This window comes from Thrips palmi, unplaced genomic scaffold, assembly GCF_012932325.1.
Source record: "Thrips palmi isolate BJ-2018 unplaced genomic scaffold, TpBJ-2018v1 HiC_scaffold_12, whole genome shotgun sequence".
NCBI lineage: Eukaryota > Metazoa > Arthropoda > Insecta > Thysanoptera > Thripidae > Thrips > Thrips palmi.
Window position 1 is genome coordinate 9,640,018 of NW_023144623.1, and position 19,708 is coordinate 9,659,725.

At 61.2% G+C, this 19,708-nt stretch overlaps 1 protein-coding gene across 1 annotated transcript in view; it reads right to left on the minus strand.

The window, feature by feature from the left end:
• The window catches only part of LOC117640249 (proteoglycan Cow), a 50,081-nt gene that overhangs the window by 1,916 nt on the left and 28,457 nt on the right, over window positions 1-19,708 (minus strand). The window contains exons 2-11 of the mRNA XM_034376586.1: window positions 15,064-15,115; window positions 14,869-14,974; window positions 13,632-13,754; window positions 5,855-6,003; window positions 3,061-3,323; window positions 962-1,181; window positions 724-883; window positions 541-641; window positions 243-383; window positions 13-165 (exon numbers count right to left, since the gene is read on the minus strand). Coding sequence (XP_034232477.1) covers window positions 29-165; window positions 243-383; window positions 541-641; window positions 724-883; window positions 962-1,181; window positions 3,061-3,323; window positions 5,855-6,003; window positions 13,632-13,754; window positions 14,869-14,974; window positions 15,064-15,115 — 1,452 coding nt within the window. The 3' untranslated portion in view covers window positions 13-28. The remainder of the gene's footprint in view (window positions 1-12; window positions 166-242; window positions 384-540; window positions 642-723; window positions 884-961; window positions 1,182-3,060; window positions 3,324-5,854; window positions 6,004-13,631; window positions 13,755-14,868; window positions 14,975-15,063; window positions 15,116-19,708) is intronic.

The following is a 19,708-nucleotide window of genomic DNA, read 5'->3' on the forward strand; positions in this document are numbered from 1 at the left end:
ATCGAGACGTACCCGCTGCGCGCTGCGCCTAGAAGTCGAGCGGCTGGTCCGCGCTGCCCTCCACGTCGTCGTCGTCATCGTCGTCCTCGTCGTCGTCGCTGCTGTCGTGGAGCTGGTTGCTCTCCTGGCCCTGGCGCTGGTCCTTGTTGGTCTTGTTGAGGAGCTCTGCGGGACGGAGAGAGAGTCACGTTAGTCTGACGACGCGCAACGACCACCCCCACCACGCTCGCTTGGCTTCTCACCGTTGCACGACGGCTTGCCGAAGACGCGCGTCCCGGGCACCGCCACGCCGTGCTTGTCCACGCACCAGCACACGTTGCCGGTGGGGCCGCACTGCACCGCGCGGAAGAAGCCGTCCAGGTCGCAGTCGGGGACGTACACCTCTGCGGGAGCGAGAGAGAAGGATGAGTTGAGTCGAGCCGAGCGCCTGGGAGGTAGGCAATGGGGGAGGCGGCAGCACAGCCGTGTGCCGCCGTTGCCTACCTCCCAGGCGGTCCTCCCCGCCACTAAAACCTGAAAAAAAGCGGGAAGGGTGCTTACCTCGCAGGGCCTTGGGGGACATGCCGCGCTTGACGGCCTCGCACGGCCGCTCCGTCTTCTCGAAGCAGCGGCACCACTCGTCGGGGCCCACGAACACGTCGCTGCAACCAAACGCACCACAGTGTCACCCCGGAACGCGAAGCAAACGACATGAAACGAGGCGGGGGTGCATCTGTCTCTCACAGGTCAGTGTCGCAGGAGTCCAGGAAGGGCTTCATGCACTTCTCGCTCTGGTCGTGCTCGAGGCCGTACAGCTCGTGGAGGGACAGGCGGGAGTCGGCGTCGCGGTCCAGGTGGCCGAACATCCAGCGGACTTCGGCCTGGCAGCTGCCGGGGAAGTTGGCTGCGGAACCAGAGGAACCAGGTTCAAAACCTCGCGCTCACGGAGGAACCAAATACCTTCACAGAGTGGTGGAAATACCCTTGGAGTTGGACCGCTGCCGGGGGCGGCCGCGGGAGGCGGCGTCGGCCATCACCACGGAGAACCAGTCCAGCATGCGGTCGCCCATGCTCTGCAGCTGCGAGGCCCCGCACTCGGCGCTGGCCTGCGGGGGCGCGGCGGACACGGGCCGGTCGCCGGACTGGGGCTTGCCCTCCAGGACCTCGTTGAAGACGCGCTGCTTGTCCTTCTCCTCGCCGCCCTGCAACAACAACAAGAGCGCTCGCTGTAGCACGCTCTGTCTCTCTCGCACTCGCGGCGCGTGTCCCGCAGGGGTGCGAGAGAGACAGCGCGACGACGCCGCGCCGTGCGGCCGGCCGGGGATAGTTCGCCACTAGGCTGCCCGAGGGCGAGGGGTAGCGACGGCCAGCCCTCTGCCCGCGCAGAGTCTCCAGCGCGCGGAGTAGCGCCCGTCATTTCGCCGGGAGAGGCAGAGGGGACGCCGTCCTCAGCACCGCCGCCAACTGCGGCAGCAGCTTCGCCGTCCTCAACTTGGGGTCCAAAGTGTAGCCAACGATGCGGGGGCAGCCCGCTCCCCCCGCCCAGTGCCACGGACTTTAAAACCCCGCCGCCCCCGCGCTGCCCCCCGCGGTCTGGTCGAGTTGGGCCAGGGCGGCCAGGGCGGCCAGGGCGGCCAGGGCTTAGCGAAGCGGGCCACGATGTCGCCGACACGACAACGGCGAGCGGAGCGTCCTTAGGTGGCCTCCGCGGGGCTGTCGAGCGATCCCACCGCCCGCACTCCTCTCTCCGTCTCTGTCGCACCCCCACGTGGCGCGCCCTTCTGAGTGCGACAGAGTTTCGAGTCTCGCATCTGCATGCCTGGGACGACAGTCTTGTCCGACTCTGGGTGCGACACTCCAGCCTCCAGCCTCCAGCCGGGACCGTCCTGGCCAAGGCCTTGCCTTGCCCCAGGCTCCACCGCCCCGCGGCCCGGCCGGCTGGCTCGACCATAAAGCCGAATTTTCATCTCCTTCCACGAGACAGGCCAATACCCTTGCTTCCGTGCGTGTGCGCGCGCGTGTGTATGTGTGCGTGTCCTGCCCCTCCCCTCCCCTCCGGTGTCAGCCGGGTCATAAGTCAGTCTAATGCTCGCGATTTGGGCGACCGGTGCATTATAAATCCATTAGTTCTCTACAGCCGACAGCTCCTCCCTCGTCACAAGTATCGCCAGAAAAAAAAGAAACACGGTGAGTTGTGCAGGGCAAAAAAAAAAAAAAAAAAAAAGAAAGGGAGAGAGAGAGAGGAAAAAAAAAGACAGCAGGCCATGGCCGTGTGTGGGATGGAAGTCCACACAAATTGCTTTCTAACTCGTTTCTGATATAAAAAGTAGAGCCAGGCCGTGTAGATGCCAAACACGCATGGATCCCCCTCCACGCCCCAGAGGCCCCAGGCCGACCCGAACCGATGGCGGAGGCCTCGTATTTGCCAAGACAATTTCATCGCGCAAAGGCCGTTCCTTCTCGTTCCTCCTCCTCTTTCTCCCTCTTCCGCGTCGCGCGCGAGTGCCTGCACGTTGAGAACAACATCGCGTCGCACTTTCAAGTTTGTCGGAAAGCGTTACTCGAAACTTGTGCCCCCTCCACCCCTCCCCTACTCGAACCCCTCTGTCCCCAGCACCCTGCCGCGCCCCGCCGCCTTCCTCGACCCCATCCAGGCCATCCAGACGACTTGGCACCTCTCCACGGAACGAAACGAGCCGAGTAAGGAGAGAAAGGGGTGGAGGGGGAAGGGGCACACGTCCCATTCAGCGGCACCTCCTTATCTGCCTCTCTCTCTTTCCCTCTCTCTTTCTCTCTCGCACTCCCGTGCCACCCTAATGCCACCTCGCGGTGTTCCGGGTTTTGAGCCGCGGAGCCGCGCATAGAGTGCACGCCCTTACCACCAACAAGGGTGCCACAAAAAAAAGCAGCGTTTTGGGTAGTTTGTCAACACGCGCTGCGTGGGAATCTTTCCGCAGTGTCCCCGACGTCGAATGCTTCGGGGAAACCAAATCAAACGTTATTCCAGTGACTGGCTCCTCATTCCTTTCTCCTTCTCCCCGATTGCTCCGCGGTTTGCTCCCAGACTGGTCCGCCACTCACCTTGTTGTACTTGGTGTACTTGATGTACTTGTAGTGCTTGTTGTCGTACTTGAAGTCCTCGGGCGTGAAGGTGTACTTGCTGTCCAGCTTGACGGCCTTCTTGTTGGCCTTCTTGGTGGGCGCCGTCACGTCCTGGGCTGTCTGCTGCTGCAGGGGCTGCGGCGTCTGCAGCTGCTGCTTCTCGACGGTGGCGCGGTACTTGCTGACGAACTGCGAGTAGCGCTCCTGCTGCCGCTCCTTCTTGCGCTGGACCAGCTCTTTCTCTGCAACAGCGACGACAACACACTGTCAAAATTTGCCGCCACTCAATAAAAAACAAAATTTAAACAAAAAATTGAAAAAAAAAATTGAAAAAAAAAATTGAAAAAAAATTGAAAAATTTAAAAAAGAAATGGATGACATGTTCACATTTTTACACCTTTTAAAAAATGATGAAAATCTCATCACGGCTCGGGAAAAGCCTCGGGGGAAACCGTTTCGGGTCAGGCGCACCTGTTTTCCCGACCCCGTTTTTCTAGTGTGCGTGTGTGAGGCGGAAAAGACCACCACCGGGGTGCAAGGAGAAGGGAATATGGGATATGCCTGGTGCAAAGCCGTGAGCCTGTATATTTCTTGCAGACAAAAGCGAATCTCTGCTTCTGCCCCCCCCCCCCCCCCCCCGAGAAGAAAGGGGGCGTCTATCGGCGCCGTCGCGTCCCCGCTAAGCCCATTGGGCGAGTCCGCGCCTCTCTCTCTCTCTCTCAGATGCGATTTTGGCGCGCGTCGCTCCAGAGTCGCCCAGACGGAGCCAATTCTCGTGATTCTAATCCTGACTTTATGCCATAGTCGCAAGTGTCAAAAACGCAAATAGAAACGCAAAAAAAGAAGAAAAAGTGGAACATGAGCGATTTCTTGACGCGTATTCATTACCATCGCAAAACGGTTCATCAATTTTTTTTTTGGGGGGGGGGGGGGAGGGAAAGGGGTGGATTGCGCTCGCTCGATTTCTTTCAGGATCTCACACGACGAAACGAATTCAATAAAGACGGGGCTAAGGATTCCCCGTCATAAAGACTCATGAATATTGTCGAAGCCCGCGCCGGGCAGACTAGGATTAGCGGAGAGAAAAAAAAAAGAAAAAAAGAAAGAGAAATGCCAACGACGGGGCGCGCGGAGCAAAGCGGATTTCTATCCCCCCTCCTTTTTCCCCCCTGTCCGCTCCCAACCAATCCCCTCCCTTGACAAAAGTGGAAAGGAGAGATTGGCGAAAAGAGAACAGAGGCGGCGGGCCGGGCTGGGCTGGCCGGAGTGGCTGTGCGGGAACCGGTTCGCCCCGTCTCTCTCGCACCCTCAGGGGCCGCCCCACGAGTGCGAGAGAGGCAGTCATAAGGGCCTGCGGCCGACTGCAGCCGACTGCAGCGATGCACTCCTGCCCGAGATGAAGCGGCCCTCAATCAAACCGCGCGCGCCCTTTCGCCCTTTCAGTCGGTTTGTTATGCAGGTTGGCAGACACAAAAAACGCGAAAACAAAAAACAAAAAAATCTTTCCACGCGGCGCTCTTTCAATCCTTGCTCGGCCCCAGGCTCGGCGCCCTGCTCGTGGGACGTCAGCCCTCATTCGCGGCAGATTCTTACCCCGCTGCAAGCAGGAGCAAGCAGGAGTGGCGGCCCCAAGGCGGTGCTGGCAAGGGCTCGGAAGGGTGCCCCGCGGCAAAGGGGGGCCACAGCGAGGGGAGACAAAATGACAAACAACAAAAACAAAAAAAGGAGAGGGGGCGAAAATGGGCGCGTGGCTTCGCTCTAGCTTCGCGTAGCGTGGGAGGGGCGATCGAATTGCCTGCCTGATACTCTGGTACCACATGCCCGCCTCCCCCTCCCCCTCTCCAACTGCAGGAGGTCCGCCAAGGCGCGCCAAGGCCGTGACAGCGACTTGTCCCATTGATTTGCTACCCATTGAGGGACACAGCCAGACGCAATGCCGCTGCACACTGCAACCGCCGCGCCCTATTCGCAGGACAACCGCGACACAAAAGGACGAAAGGACTTCGGCTGCCGCGACAGCGTCGCGCTTGCTCTGCCGCGACAGCGTGGGCTGGGGCGTCGCGCTTGCCTGCCGCGATACCTGGTTCCACATCCCCGCGACCCCCGTCGCCCCTCTCCCTGCAGGACCCGTCGGCGCGCCAGGGCCGTGACAGCGACTTGTCCCCTGGACGCTCCCCTACCCTTTGCCGGACAGCCGCGCAATGCCCTGCCGCGAACCCGTCGCGCCCCTGCCGGACAACCGCGCTTCACAAGCCGCGACAGCGTCGGCTTCCCTGCCGCGGCAGCGTCGCGCTTGCTCTGCCGCGAAAGGGGTCCCCCGCTTCGCTCTGCCGCCCCCCACCCTCGCGCATCCCCCTGCCCATTCGCGCGCCGGGGGGACTGCGGTGGGGCGCTTCCTCCCTGCGCCGCCAGCCGTCGCCCCCTCCCCTCCTCACAGCCCCCCTCCCTCTTGCCCCCTCCTGCCGCGCCTCCCGGGCCCGGGCCACGGCGCGCTTGCCCTTGCCGGCGACAAGGGGTCCCCCGCTTCTGCTCTGCCCGACCCCACTCTCCTTCCACCCACCACCATCGGCGCGCTCGGGCTGCCGGGGCCCAGGGCGTGTGGCGCGTCTGTCGCGTCCTGCCCGCCACGCCGCGCCCCCTCGCCGCGCCAGTCCCCATCCTCACAGCCGCCCCCGCCCTTCTTGCCCCCTCTCTCCCCGGCCTCCCGGCCGGTCCACGGCAAGCCGCTTTGCTAAGCTTGCCTTGGCGGAACTTTTTAATAGTGTAGGTTTACCTTTGCAGGGGCAGAATCCCTTGCAGGCCACGCCCACGGCGGTGCCGTGGATGCAGTTGTGGTAGTCCAGGCGGCACAGCGACGAGTAGGTGCGGTTGTCGGCGCCGCACAGGAAGGTGGGCCGCACCACGGGGCAGGGCGAGCAGTTCCTGCGAAACAAAGACCGCTCTCAATTTCCTACACAGCAAAAATTCAAAAAAAAGAGAAAAAACATGCGGGTAAAATGGAGTTTACAGCAATGACAGAAAATCGGAGAATAAAGCCGACTTTTTCATACAACTTTCCATTAATTTTTTTTCGTGAGCGTGTGTAGGAGGTTAGGGGACCAAAGGGTAGCGGTAATGAGGTGCGGAAGGGAACCAGGAAGGACGCGGCGAGTCCTTGAGGTCCTCGAAGGGCCTCGAAGGGCCTCGAAGGGCGCTGGCTGGTCAGGACCCTCGCCCCGGCCCTCGGTCGGACGCAAAAGGACACGGCTGCCGGGCCGCCCACAGCACCCCCACCCACCGCGTCAATCCAAATAGAGGCACCGCACCGGCCCCACCGCACTGGCCGCACCGGTCCGCTGCCACGCTGCCACCGTCTGTTGACCCGGCCAGACCGGGGGTCAGCAGCCAATCAGGAGCCAGAGCCAACACGGACGAGCGGTAGCGTTCGACCGGCCAGCCGCGACCATTGGTCACTCGTCACTCGGCAAAAGGCGCGTTCCTTTCAAACCACAAAAATACTGGCGGCACTTTGGAGAAAACGCTGCTCTGTCCGTGTCGCACTCCGGAGCCGCCAATGAGTGCGACAGAGACAGAGACAGCGGCGGAGTCTGCGAGGAGAACGCCTGCGGCGTAGGCCGGCCCGCCGGGCACGCGTGCACCGCAGCGGCGTCGTTTGCCTACCCCGCACGGCGGCGTGCCTCCGCAGAGCCATTCCACGCGCCGCTTTCGTCGCTGTCTCTGTCGCACTCACGGAGCGTCCCTCACGGGTGCGAGAGAGAGAGAGAGAGAGAGTTGAGGGAGAGAAGAAGAGAGAGAGAGAGACCAGAGAGAAGAATGAGGAAGGAGATTGAACGGACTGCGACTAAGGCCCTCCAGGCCCGGGGCAGCGAGGCGAGAGAGTCTCTGGGCCGCATTCCCTGCGGGGGTATCGCTCCAATTTCCTCGTTCTCAAACTGCCCGTGCAAATTTGACAGTGCAGCCATTGTGCCTCCAGCCCGGGGAGTCCACCGTGTACCCTGCTCCGCCTGCTGCTGTTGCAGCTGCCTGCCGCGCCGCGACAACGGCGGACTCCTCGCGGTTCCTTTTTTCCTTTTTCCCTTCGCCGCGGCAGGCCCACAACACCAACAACAACCAAACAGAAATTGCAATTCCGAGGAAGGCAAGATTTTAATCGCGACTGCAGACTAATATAAAACGGGATAATAGCGTTCCGGCAGTGTGGGGCGGGGTGGGGCGGGGGGGACGGGGTGGGACGGGGGGGCAGCACACTACTTGACGCCACGTCACATTCTCGTGGACGACCCGGAACATTCCTGTGGATTTCGGAGGACGTGGAGGGGCGGTTCTCTGTTCCCCCTGCAGGGCGGGGCGGGGCGGGGAGCGACCTGGGGGGATTAGCCAGGCTTACATTTTTCGGCCGACCCTCCCGCAATTGGGGGACCAGGACGACCAGGACGAGACAGCAGACGGAGGACGCCGGCAGTGGAGGGGAGGCCGCAGCACAGCAGCACTAAATCCCGACAGCAATCCGGGGGGCCGTGAGGGGGGCTGTGCGGGGTCTGTGCTAACGCGCCAACAGACCAGGCAGGCAGGCAGCCACCTAGCCCCCGAGGGGGCCGGCATGGCACGGCACGGCAGCGTGACGATGGCGAGCACCACCCCTATGCACACAGCGGTCCGCACTGCACTGGCGCCAACTGGCGCTCCAAATTGAGTGGGGGTAAATAGGGGCAGCATCCTGCGTTTTATTGGACAAAGACTCCGGGGCGCGCCTCGCCGCCCAGACGAGCAGCCGGCCAGCAGGTCCGTGGCAACACCGTCTCCCAGTCGCGATGCGAAAAGAAGAGTCATCTCCGACGCGAACGCTGCTGCGGGAAATTCGGCCTTTCCATGCGGGACTCCACCACGAGTGCGAGAGAGAAAGAGCGACTGCGTGTTCACGGTGTTCGCCGCTCCCATCATTTCCAGCGCCAGTCAAACGCGCGGGAAATCCAATCTGAGTGTTTGAAAAGCGCGCGCGTCCGGCGACGGGGACAAACAAGGGCCAAGGGCAGGAACCCGGTGGCCTCTCCCCGCCCCCCGCCGTCAAAAGGGCTCTCGCTCGCTCTGTTTCTCTCTGTCTCTGTCCCTCGGGCGGAAGGACTGAGCGGGCCAGACACATTTTGGCCCCGTGTTGCGGCCGGGGAACCTGGCCAGCCAGCCGGCCAGCCAGCCAGCCAGCCCCACAGCATCAGCCGGGCAAAAACCGCAAAGTAATTTACTGCAGTCACAAACAACGCTCATAACAGATGCAAATCGGGCGGGCAGGGCCACCCCCACCCCTCCCCCTCTTTTCCTCTCTCTTCCCCTCCCTCTCCCCCGAGGGCGTTCTCGCTCCCTCCAGACACGGCGGCGCACCTTCCTCGCCAGCGACGACAAAGTGGCGACGACGAAAAAAAAATCTCGGCGAGCGGGTATTTGAACCCGGGCCATACTGGCGGTTTGCTGCGCGCTTGGGCGAATCCGTCGCCACTTTTGCCGCCACTGGCGTGCAGAGGCGGCTGACGCGGCAAAACTCAAACAAGGAAAGTTTCCGGGAATGATTCCGCGCGCGTCGTGCCGCCAGCCTTGCCGCTTCCGTCACCCCGTCTCTCTCGCACTCGTGGCGCGCTACGAACGGGTGCGAGAGAGACGGGGCGACCCCGTTCGGCACGGCCGGCGGCGCCTTCGTGCGGACAAACAGGCGCAACTTCGCCGCGGATTGAACGCCGAGTGACGAAAAAAGTTTTAACAGTGCAGCGCGAGTATCGCGATGTAGGCGATGTACGGCCGCACCAGGTGGTCGACCGACGGACCCCGCCGGCGCGCCCCGCCGCTCCAAGTTCGAACCGGCCGGCCGGCCCAAACGCCAGAGGAATGTCCGGAAAGCAGGAAGGGAAAAGCACACATCGTCCAGTGTTTACGTTTGGCGGCCACAGCCCCCCTCCCCTCTCGCCGTGCAGCGAGCGGGAGGCGAGGCGAAACACAGCGGGCGATGCGGCGAAACAAGGCGAAAAGTTGCGTGTCGAATTTCGATCCGGCTAGAAAGTGACTTCACTGATGGCAAAAGTTTCCCCGGCCGCCCCTCTTCCCTTTTTCATTCGGCTGCTCGGCGGTCGGCAGCCGAGCCCAGCCAAGCGGCAGAGGGAGGCAGGGCCCGCCGAGTTGAGAGGCGACATTCCAGAAGCCAAACGCGGGCTGCGCCATGGCGGCTAGCTCTCGGGGTTTTCGCGCCACTTGCCCCCGCTGCTGCCAACCACTGCCAACCTGCCAATGTGTTCATCGCCGAGGGCTCTTCAGCTGCTGCCTGCCTGGTCGGACTGAACACACTTTAGTGAAAGAGCCAGAACACTGCCTGCTGGATTTTTGATGGACACCGCTCCGAGAGCGTTGGTTTCGTTTTCCCAGGGTTGGCGGCGGTTGCCAGCCTGAGCGTCCCCTGTCACGCTGCAGGCACGGCCCGGTGGGGCTGGTGGGCCTGGTGGGCCTGGTCCTGGGGGAGGGGAGGGGGCTGGACCCAATCACTGTCTTGTTGGGCCGCAACGGCCGCAAGGGGAGGGGAGGGGGTAACGCGGGAGTGGAACCACCTGTGGTTGAGAAAGTGAAACTTTGGAAGGGTGGCTATCCTGCCTGGGCCCGCCGTATTCCGAACTGTGTGGTTTCTCCGCTCATCCCCCTCTCTCTCTCTTGCTATCGTACTCATTGGCCGTCCCGTGGGGCGTGCGAGAGAGACAGTCGGCTGGCCGTCCGCGATCCGCGCCATGCCGGAAATTTATTATTCATGACCGTCCAGAGGAGGAGGAGAAGAAGAACATAGGCCCAAAGGGAAAAGAAACAGAAAATAAACCATTATTCTTCTCATTCGAAAACAAAGCGAGATGAAATAATGGCGGGGCCGCAATAATAATCGCCGCGTCAAAGCGTTTGCGCGCGATATCATAATGAGATAGGGTGCCACCCGGCACGGCGGCACGGCCGGCATGGGGGCCGTATAGGGGCGCCACCCGGCCGAGCGGGCACAGCGCGCCAATGTGGGCCCGCCGGCAAAACCAAAGCACACCGACAAAAATTTTAAAGTGGAGGTTGAAAATGGCGGCACGGAGGTCCAAATTGGGAACATGGTCCCGACGCCGCCAGGGCGAGACCAGGCGAGGCGGCGAACACGGCAGCACGCGGGATGAACACGAGTCGCGCCACCCGGCCCATCCGATAGCGCCGTGTTATTCGCACGACACCCTGCATTCAGGCGCGGGTAGCACCGCGCGGCAATGCGGCAATGCGCACACCGCGAAGCAGCGCGGGCCAACGCGGAGCAACGCGGAGCACGACAACGATAATTGGGACCCGGAGACACATTAATTAGACACCAACCAGGTACCGCGTAGTGTCTGGGGAGTGCCGCATGCGAGTGCGAGCGTCTGTCCGCCTGTCTGCCCGCCTGTCTGTCTGTCTGTCTGTCTGTCTGTCTGTCTGTCTGCCTCTCATTGTTAGCACCGTGCCGTGCCATAGGACCCCCTTCGGCCCCTCGGTATTCATTTGCCCCGTAAGCCCCGTGGAGTGTTAAAGCGGGGACGATGCGGTGGCTCGGCTCGGCTCGGCTCGGCTCGGCTCGGCTGCCCCCGATTGAAACCGAACTGTCAGGACGTGACACCGCCACTGTCGCCTCGGCTTTCTCCTGCTTTCGCCTCTCACTCCCTCTCACTGACTCTCGCCCTCGTCTCGCTCTGTCTCGCCCCCTAATTCCTCGCGAGCTCTGCTACACCGTAAGACGCGTCGGCCCTTCTTCGCTTCCAGACCGTCCTCGCTCCGCCGCTCCGCTAGCCTCCAAGGCCGAAGCGAGTTTGCGCATGCATGTGTGTGTGTCTGCGCGTCCGGGACCGTCCGGAGCAAGAACCTAATTCCATTACATGTCTCCGATAAACATCTTTGGACGATGCGGCTGGGCCGCTGGCGCGCCGGAGCCCTGAGGAGGCAACCTAGCGGAACGGGGTGCTCTCTCTCTCTCTCGCTCTCTCGCTCACGGAGTGTGTGCGTGATACGCTGTAAACACTAGCTCAGCCCTGGGAATGACGTAAGCCCGTGTCGAAGCATTCTAGTCCTGCCCCAGTGTGTGCGTGTGTGTGTGTGTGTGCGAGAGAGAGAGAGAGAGCCGCAGCCCCACGGGGGAGCACTCAGGGGGAAGAGAGAGGGTTGTCTCGGCGAATGGCAGGGAGGTACGGCGAGACGACCGGCAATACCATCAATTCTCCACATTCTCCGGAGGGCGGTACTCCGGGTACTCCGGTACTGCTGACGCGCTGGCGCACTTGGAGCTTCGACCTCACTGCACGGCCACTTCCATAATAGCATTCATGATGTTCTTCCCCACGTTTGATATAAAAATAAGAAAAAAACTTCATTAAAATTAAGCGCCGCCCAAAAACGGTACCCTCCGAAACGGCGTGCTCTGTCGAGCGAGCGGCAAGTTTTCGGCGAATCTAATCCGCACGCTGCGCTACTGTGAGTTTCTCTCTGTCTCTGTCTTTCTCTCCGACGCGACTTTGGCGGTATTTCGCGGCTGGGCCGGGTTGGAGTTCCGCACCTGTGCACACCTGTGTCAGCACCGCCGCCACGCCATGGCCACGCCAAGGGTGCGGGGCTGCAACAACAGCTCTCTCTCTCTCTCTCTCTCTCTCTCTCTCTCTCTCTCTCTCTCTCTCTCTCTCCAAGTCCCCGGAGTCGAGAGGTGCCCGCCGTGCCTGGCCGTGCCTAGCCGTGCGGTGCAACATGTGCTCCGTGGTGCCTCACGCCCGCTCACGCCGGCACGGCGCCTTCATTGGAAAGTCTCGGCTGCCTTGGTTGCCTCCGCCTCGTTTGCCGCGCCACTCGCAAACAGATTTCGGGACTTAAGTTGCCGCCATGGCGTGCCGCCGAAGGGCACCGCACAAAAGGGTCGTGAGGAAAGGGGTCGCGGAGGCGGGACGGGGGAGAGCGGGTCGTAAAACGCACTCCGTAGGAAAGGGTCGTGGAATGGTCGTGGCAAAAGGGTCGTGGAAAAGGGGTCGTGGAAAAGGGGTCGTAGAAACAGGGTCATGAAAAAGAGGGTCGTGATAAAAGAGTCACAAAAAAAGGGCCGTAAAAATGGCTCGTGGAGCTTTGGGTTGTGGGAAAAGGGGTCGTAAGGAGAGTCCTAGGAAGCGGGTTGTGGGGTCGTCTCGGCGCTCGGCGCGTGGGGGTTGTAAGGCAAGGGTTGTGGGTAAGGGTTGTAAAGATAAGGGTCGTAATGGATGTAGGCCTGTAGGGCGGTGCCGCGGTGGTGTTTGCGGGATGAGGTCTGTGAGGAATGGCCCCGTGCAAAAGAGGGAGGGAGAGGGGCTGCCAGGGGGCTGGCTGCGGAGTGAGCATGACGAATGATTTAGCGCTGAGCGAGTCAAGGCCGCGTGTGGCCCCGGCCCGGCCCTGGCGCCAACCTCCCCACCCCCATCCCCCACTCCTCGGAGACTCCAACTTAGTCAACGAGCGGAAAGAGCAGGTCGGGTTTATCCAAGCAGCAACTCGATTAGCGAGATGAGATATCAGCGGACCGACAGACAGACAGACAGACAGGCAGCAGTCTGCGAAACGGACTGCCAAGAGTCTCTCCACTCCACCTGCCCGACGCACGCCGTGCTGCTGCATCAGTGTCTGCCTGCTCGGTCTGCCTGGCTGGCTGGCAGGTCTCGATACGACAACCCGATTGGCAGTCCTGCAGGCAGCCCGCAGGCAGACAGGCGCAGCGGAATCCCAGAACAGCACTGCTGCCGCCCTGTCAGTGGTTGCGGTGACTGCGCGGCGCGGTGCACGACGGGCACGACGGCGCACACAGCCAACCCCAGGACGAGGAATAATCCCTCCGTTGCCCTCGGAATGAATTACCGAAAAGCCTCTATTTACTAATTTTTTTTTTCAAAAGTTGGTCGCGGCGCTTCTGCGCACGTCCAGAACGGTCGACAGATGACAGCACGAGTTTTTCAACTCTCAAACTCGGCGGCTGGCGGGGCTGGCGGGGCCGCCGGCCTGCAGCTCCAGGCTCAGCGCAGGCAGCGCAGCGCCTCTTGAAAACTTATAATTATGCATGTATCCCCGGACGCGGAAAGGGGCGGCGTCAGAGAGAGAGGGAGAGCGAGCAAGAAAGCGAAAGGGAGAGAGAGAGAGACACGCAGAGAGGGAAGAGGGCGCGCAGGAGGAGGCTGGTGGAAAGAAATTAACAAACAAAAATAACAATAATAAAAGGGCGTAAATATTCCATGAATCGGGGGAAGGACGCTTTTAACGTTCCTCTGAAGCGAGCCGCCTGGCCAGACCGCGCGCTGTGTGCATGCCCCGCGCGCCCCGCGTGCCCCGGCCGCCCTCACCGGTATGTTGGTTCCCGACGCCCGCCCCGCCAAAGTGACAAAGTCCCTCCCGGTGACTCACTCCTCTCCTCCCGTTCGATATGCAGGTGTGGCCGGGGGTTCCCCACCGCAAGCCTCTCCTACACTGCCACGACGCCACACCAACCCGCCCAACAAAAAAAAAGAGAAAAAGAGACTTACGTGATGGACTCGCTCGTGTCATCCTCCTCCTCGTCGTCCTCGCTGTCGTAGAACTCGTCCTCGGAGGAGCCCGACGGGGACGCCGTGGAGGACGGCAGTCGGGACCGCGGAATCACCACGTCCCTGGAACACAGCCACACAGAGCGTCAGAGAGAGAGAGAGAGAGAGAGAGAGAGAGAGAGAGAGAGAGAGAGAGAGAGAGAGAGAGAGAGAGAGAGAGAGAGAGAGGCAGCCTCGCTGGCCACGGCGCCTGTGCGGCGGGCCGTCCCGCGGCGCAGGCGTGCCTCACGATTGCCTACCCGGCAGGCGCTCTGCCGCGCTCTGCGCCGCAGCCACTCGGAAGGCCCCGGAAGCGCGGTGGCTCTTTCCCCGGACGCGACAAGGTGAGGGGCTCCCCCCCTCCACCGGAAACAAACCGGAGGCGAACCGGAAGCGGCGCTGGCCGGCCGGTGGCGCCGCCGGGACGCGTCCGCCGCGCGACGGCAGCGAATCAAACTGCAGGCGTGATTGTTTCCGGACTCATTAAATTTCAATCCGCGCGAGATGGGGCCGCGCGTCTCCCAAGGAAGCGGCTGGTGCTCTCCCCCGAGACCGTGTAACTGGAGTTCTCCAGCGGCGGAGTAAAAAATCGAAATTTTGAAACCGCCATTTGGCAAATTCCCCAACGCCGTCCTAACGATCACAACTTGGCCGCCTAATTTCCGACACTAATAATATAACAGCGACAACAAAGGCAGTCAACAACAACAACATTGGCACCGCATATAGCGTCTAGTCAGCAGACTGTGCCGAGGTAATTATGCCTCGGTCGTAAAACAGCCCCCCCCCCCCAACCCCTTTGCGGATAGGCCCGGAGGCATCATCCTGAGGTAATAATCCCAACGACTGGGCCGCTAATCCGGGTGCGGGAGCAACTCGATGAAATGGACCCCCAGACTCGAAGTAGGCAGGCGGCACGGCGGCACCCTCCAAAGACGCAGCCGACGCAGCCACATCCAGAGCACCCGGCCCGGCGTCTCTCGCGTCCGCATTTGGAATCGCAACGAAGACGCCTCCGTTTCGGGGAGCCGCCTCGTTACATCAGTGGGACCGTGGACCCGTGGACGCGGACACTACACTCGAAATAGCCACACAAGGCTGTGGAAATACGCACCACTTGCGTAACGAAGGGCACCTCCAACGAGTCAGCCACACTGTTAAAAAAATTAAAAAAAGTGATTCCAAGACAAACACTCACCCGTTCCGCCGGAGCTCCTTCTTGCCCACGCACACGGCCGTGGTCAGGTCCTCCAGCAGGCACAGCTCCTTGTACTGCTTGCACCGCAGGGGCCGGCACAGCGGACCTGGAGAAAAAAAAACGCAGTCGGTCAGTTCACTTTACAAAAAAAAATAAATGATAAAGGTTTTTGGTAGAGTCGGCAAGAACACTCACTGTCTGGGTCCAGGATCCAGCGCTTCTTCTCGCCGCCCTTGGAGCTGTCATCCTGGAACACAAGAGGACACGTCGTCAAGCGCTGCATTCGGGCGATTCGGGTTACGGTGGCGTGGTCGAGATATCGAAGACACGGCGACCCGACCGTGTCGCATCGGAGGAGCGCACTGGGGCAACAACAACAAAAAAAAGTCCTTTCATCAAACGCGAATTAGGGCGCGACAAGGGATTCCTGCACGGAAATGTCGCGGCAACTTTGGCAATATGGCCGAGAGAGAGAGAGAGAGGGGGGGAGGAGGAGGAACAACTGCGGCCACAGCCCAACCCCTTTGACACCCCTTTGACCTGACTGCGAGAGGAAGGGGGGGGGGAGGGTCGCCCTCTTGGACAGCGTGCCGCTGTGCCGCCTCCACCGTCTCAGTCGAGTGCCGCAGGTAGAACACGGCAGGGAGGAAGAGGAAGGGGGGGGCGACAACACACCGCACACTTAATTTAAAGTCAAATCACAGGAGGCTCACGCACACAGGCGCACACAACGCTCGCGTGCACTCCCATTGCAATGCTAAGCACGGTGTGTGTGTGTGTGCTCTCTCTCGCTCGCTCGACTAGGCGATTGCGTCCTGCGGCTCCTTGATGAAGTAGTAATCGCCCTACTCTCGGTCGCATCAGTGCCCTTCGTTTGCACACACTGTTAAAAACGAAAATTGTGGCCCCCGTTTTCCGTCAAGTGTGCGGTGTATTCAGTAGGGGCTTTATAAAGTTAACGAACGATGTCAAAACAAATAAAGTGTCGGACTGAAGGAGTGTTGTGCTCCAGCGGGAAATGGAGCGATTTTTTTCGACGCCTTTCCGATTCCGGTTTCCCCACAGTGCCACCTGCCTGACAACAGGGTTATTGGATTGGCAAGTGACGGCGCGAGGCGCGGCGAAGCGGCGAGGCGCGAAAGCCTCCTTCATTGCCATGTTCGCCCATCCATACTCCTTCCTCTTATTTTTTTCCCGCGCCTATCGAGAGTCCCATGATTTGGACCGAATTCCTGGGGATTTCATTCCCCCGGCATCTGTGCGAGCCGAGGCAGCGAGCCTCTATGCGTGGCACTTACCCCCCGGACACGCCGGCGGAGGAGAAGAAGTAGAAGATGCAGGAGGATGGAGGGGGCAGATTTGGAGAACCAGATCATATCGGCGCCTGCTGCTCTTGCCGGATGGGGGGGAGGGGGGAGAGTGGGGGTAGGGGCAATATCTTGGCTCCCAGACTTGTAATCCGAGGCGCTGGGAACACCGCCACCCCGTGGAGAGCGCACCCCTCACCACCCCTCGGCCTCTGCGGCGGCCCTGGACCGGCCCTGGACCGGCCCTGGACCTGGACGGAAGCCGAGACTGCTGCAGGCAGTGCGGGTTCTGTAGGCACTGGCCCGCTACAGCCCGCTACAGCCGCACCGGTCCCGAGTTCGACATTTTGCCTCGCGCTCTGTCAAGGAGGGGGCCCGTGTCGAGGGTCGCAGACCAATGGTCGGCTGAGTCTAAAGGCGGCCAACCGAATACAGAATAATTGTTGCTTTGTTCTGCTTTGAAGTAACGCTTAACCGTTGGCCACGGTGTCCCAGCCGCCGGCACGGCGGCAACTTTACTTCAAGATTGGGCCCTTATATCCCTGCAGAGCAGCCGGAAAGGAATCGCAAAATACATCCTTTCCCCCTCCCCCACCTTCCCGCAAGCTCAAGATGGCTGGCGAAATAAATACGACTCCCAGCAAATTGGCCTGTTTATGTAGGCGGATAAACCAGGGGCTTCTCGGACGCAGCCCGCCTACATTTCGGGGCCGCCTCGCCACCGCTGCACGGCCTCACGCCCAGACAGAGAAAGAGGGAAAAAAAGAAGAGGAAGAAAAAAAAGCAGAGAAGAGCGAGGTGGAAAAAAATAGGAGAAAGAATGGCGCTTTGATGTGCCGCCTAAATGGCTGGAGCGCAAAAGGCAGGGCGGAGCGCGGCGGAGCGGCCAGGTAGATTGCCTCCACTGATGTACAAAACAAAAATAAAACGAGCCAACAACAAAAACGTCGAGAAGAGAAAACGGTGGGAGTCGAACCGAGCCGCAGAGTGCGGTAGGGACCCCAAGTCACCGCCTTCAAAGTGAATAGCGGAGCGCATAGCGCGGCAGAGGGGCTCAAAGTTCGAGAAAGAAAACAAAGGCAAAACGGTAAGCACGGCGGCCGATGATAATACGATCGCCGATTCTGCTTGAAATACAGAGCCAATTCAATCGGCCAAACTCCGCCAACAATTTTTTTTTCTCTCCGCCCCAAATAAAGTGTGAACTGCGGTCCATTCCCCCGCGGACCGTTCCAAGGGGCGGGAAACTTTGGAAATGTGCAACACGCCCCGGCCTGCGGCTCCGGCCTGCCGAAGGCCAAAGGGAGCAAGAATGGGGCTCAGTCACTCCGCCCCTTTGTCGCGATGCCTCTATCGGCTTCTTTTGTCCGACACCTATTCGTCACCGACCACAGTCGCAGGCTGGGTCGCCGGCCGACTAGTAGTTCCGTGCTTTTCTCCCCTTCGATCCTCATTTCCCCTTTGTTTCCTTTCACGCGGACTCTCCTCTGTTTCCTCCGGCCTTTCTCTCGACAAACAGCCCGGCGCGCGCCACACTGTCGAGAGAGTTCAAACCCGCCGCATGGAGTGAAGTTGATTTGCAACGAAATCATCGGCGCCACTGTGGGCCCGTTACGCAACGCCTCCCCGAAATTGGCCGGGCTGAGCCTCGCCAAAGAGACATCAAAAATACAGAGTAATTGGATTGGCAAACAAGGGCAGGCAAGAGGGAGGGGGGCCAGGTTGGCGGTAACGAGCCTCCTGATGGCAACGGCGCCTCGGAGCGCCTCGGAGGGCCTCGGAGGGCTGGGGGATCAAGAGGGCCTGCTCCGCCTCCACCCGGGGAACGCCCGCGAGAACGCCCGTCACCCGGCCGCCGCGTCACCGGCAGGTGTTTTCAGTGACGTGGCCGCCGCGCTGGGGAAATCACGGGGTGGGGCGGCCAGAGACAGCGGCGCCCCTTCCCGGAACCACCTTTGTACACCGCAGTCTTTGTCCGGGACCTTCCCCTTATCGGCGCACGGCGGGCCGAACTGACCTTGCGCTATAAATACCAGTGCCCCCCCACTCCACCCCGGGGGTTTTGCCACTGACGTGCACCTGCCCACCCCTGACCCGGCGCCTTCCGAAAAGCCCAACTCGCTCGCCCCGACTCGCACAAAGCGCGCGTTGCCGCTCGGAATTTCGAAACGGGTCCTCCCACCCCCACCCCCACAAGCAAGCGGCCGTCACGAACGTGGCGACGCAACGAGGGCACTCTCAGAGCGAAGCAGTGAAAATCAGCGGGGACAATGGAAAGAATAGTGTCCGGCGTTGATTCCCCCACCCCCAACCCCTCTCTCCGACTAGGGCACTCTTTTCCAGCGACGCGGGGCCGCGGCGGCCGTGGCGCGGCCGACCTAGTGCCCCGACTTTTACGACTCCTTCGCAGTCCTCGCCGTCCGCGCCGAGGCCACTTTGGGCCCTCCCCCTCCCCTCCCCATCCCCTCCCCGATATTGGCAAGCCTGCCGCCCCGGCCCGGCCCGACCCGCGCGCTAACTAAGTCACACAACAGGCCGGCCGCCACCTAGGGTGCGAAGTACGGAGCGAAGCGAGCGAAGTGCGAACGGGGCGGCGACCAACTCGCCCAGTTCCCGTTGTCGGGGTGGTCGGCCGGGGCACTAGGAGGCAAGCCGGAGGGACTGGAGGACCAAGAGGACGACGACGAGCACCGCGACCAAGAGGAAGGGAGCAAAATTGGGGGAAAGTCGGGGAAAGCCGCAGGCCTGCCCTCAGCCAGTCGGTCACCCTGCATACTGATTTCGAGAGTCGTTTTCGACGCGCTGTCCCTCTCGCACCCTTGCAGCCTTGTGGGGCCCCCAGCGAGTGCGAGAGAGACAGAGCGACTCGGCTCGTGTATACCTGTCTGGCCTCGGCCCACAAAGCACCGTGCACAGCACACGGCCTCGAAAAGCTCGTCGCAAAGCGTCCACAAAAGAGGGGCGTTTTTTTGTTTTTGTGTTGTGGCACGAATTCCAGTGGGCCGGGTCTGGCCGGGTCGCCGTCGCAAAGTCGGAAGGCACTCCGCGGTTTTCCTGCACTTTGGATCCGCCATGTCCGCACAAAAAGGCTGCATACTTTAACCCCCACCCCTGAAAAAACAAAGCGCGCTCGCGCACACACACATGCGCACCCCCACGCACACAACGGTGCTCTGTCTCTCTCGCACTCGTGGGGCGTTCCAGAGGGTTGCAGAGAGAGAGAGAGAGAGAGAGAGAGAGAGAGAGAGAGAGAGAGAGAGAGAGAGAGAGAGAGAGAGAGAGAGAGAGAGAGAGAGAGAGAGAGACCCTCCCGGGCCCAAGCCGAGCGGCGGTGCACTCTTAATCATCCTAACTGATACCTTTTCAGAGGCGATTCCAGAGGCGAGAGAATGGCTAAGGAGGCGGCGCTAACCGGCTAACCTAGCCGGCCTGCCCGCCAGGCTGCCTGTGGGGCCGGGCCGGGCTTTGCCGGGCTGTGCTCCCGCCGCTCTCGGACCCCCAACCTTATTACCCGATGGAAAGTTAGCGAGCCG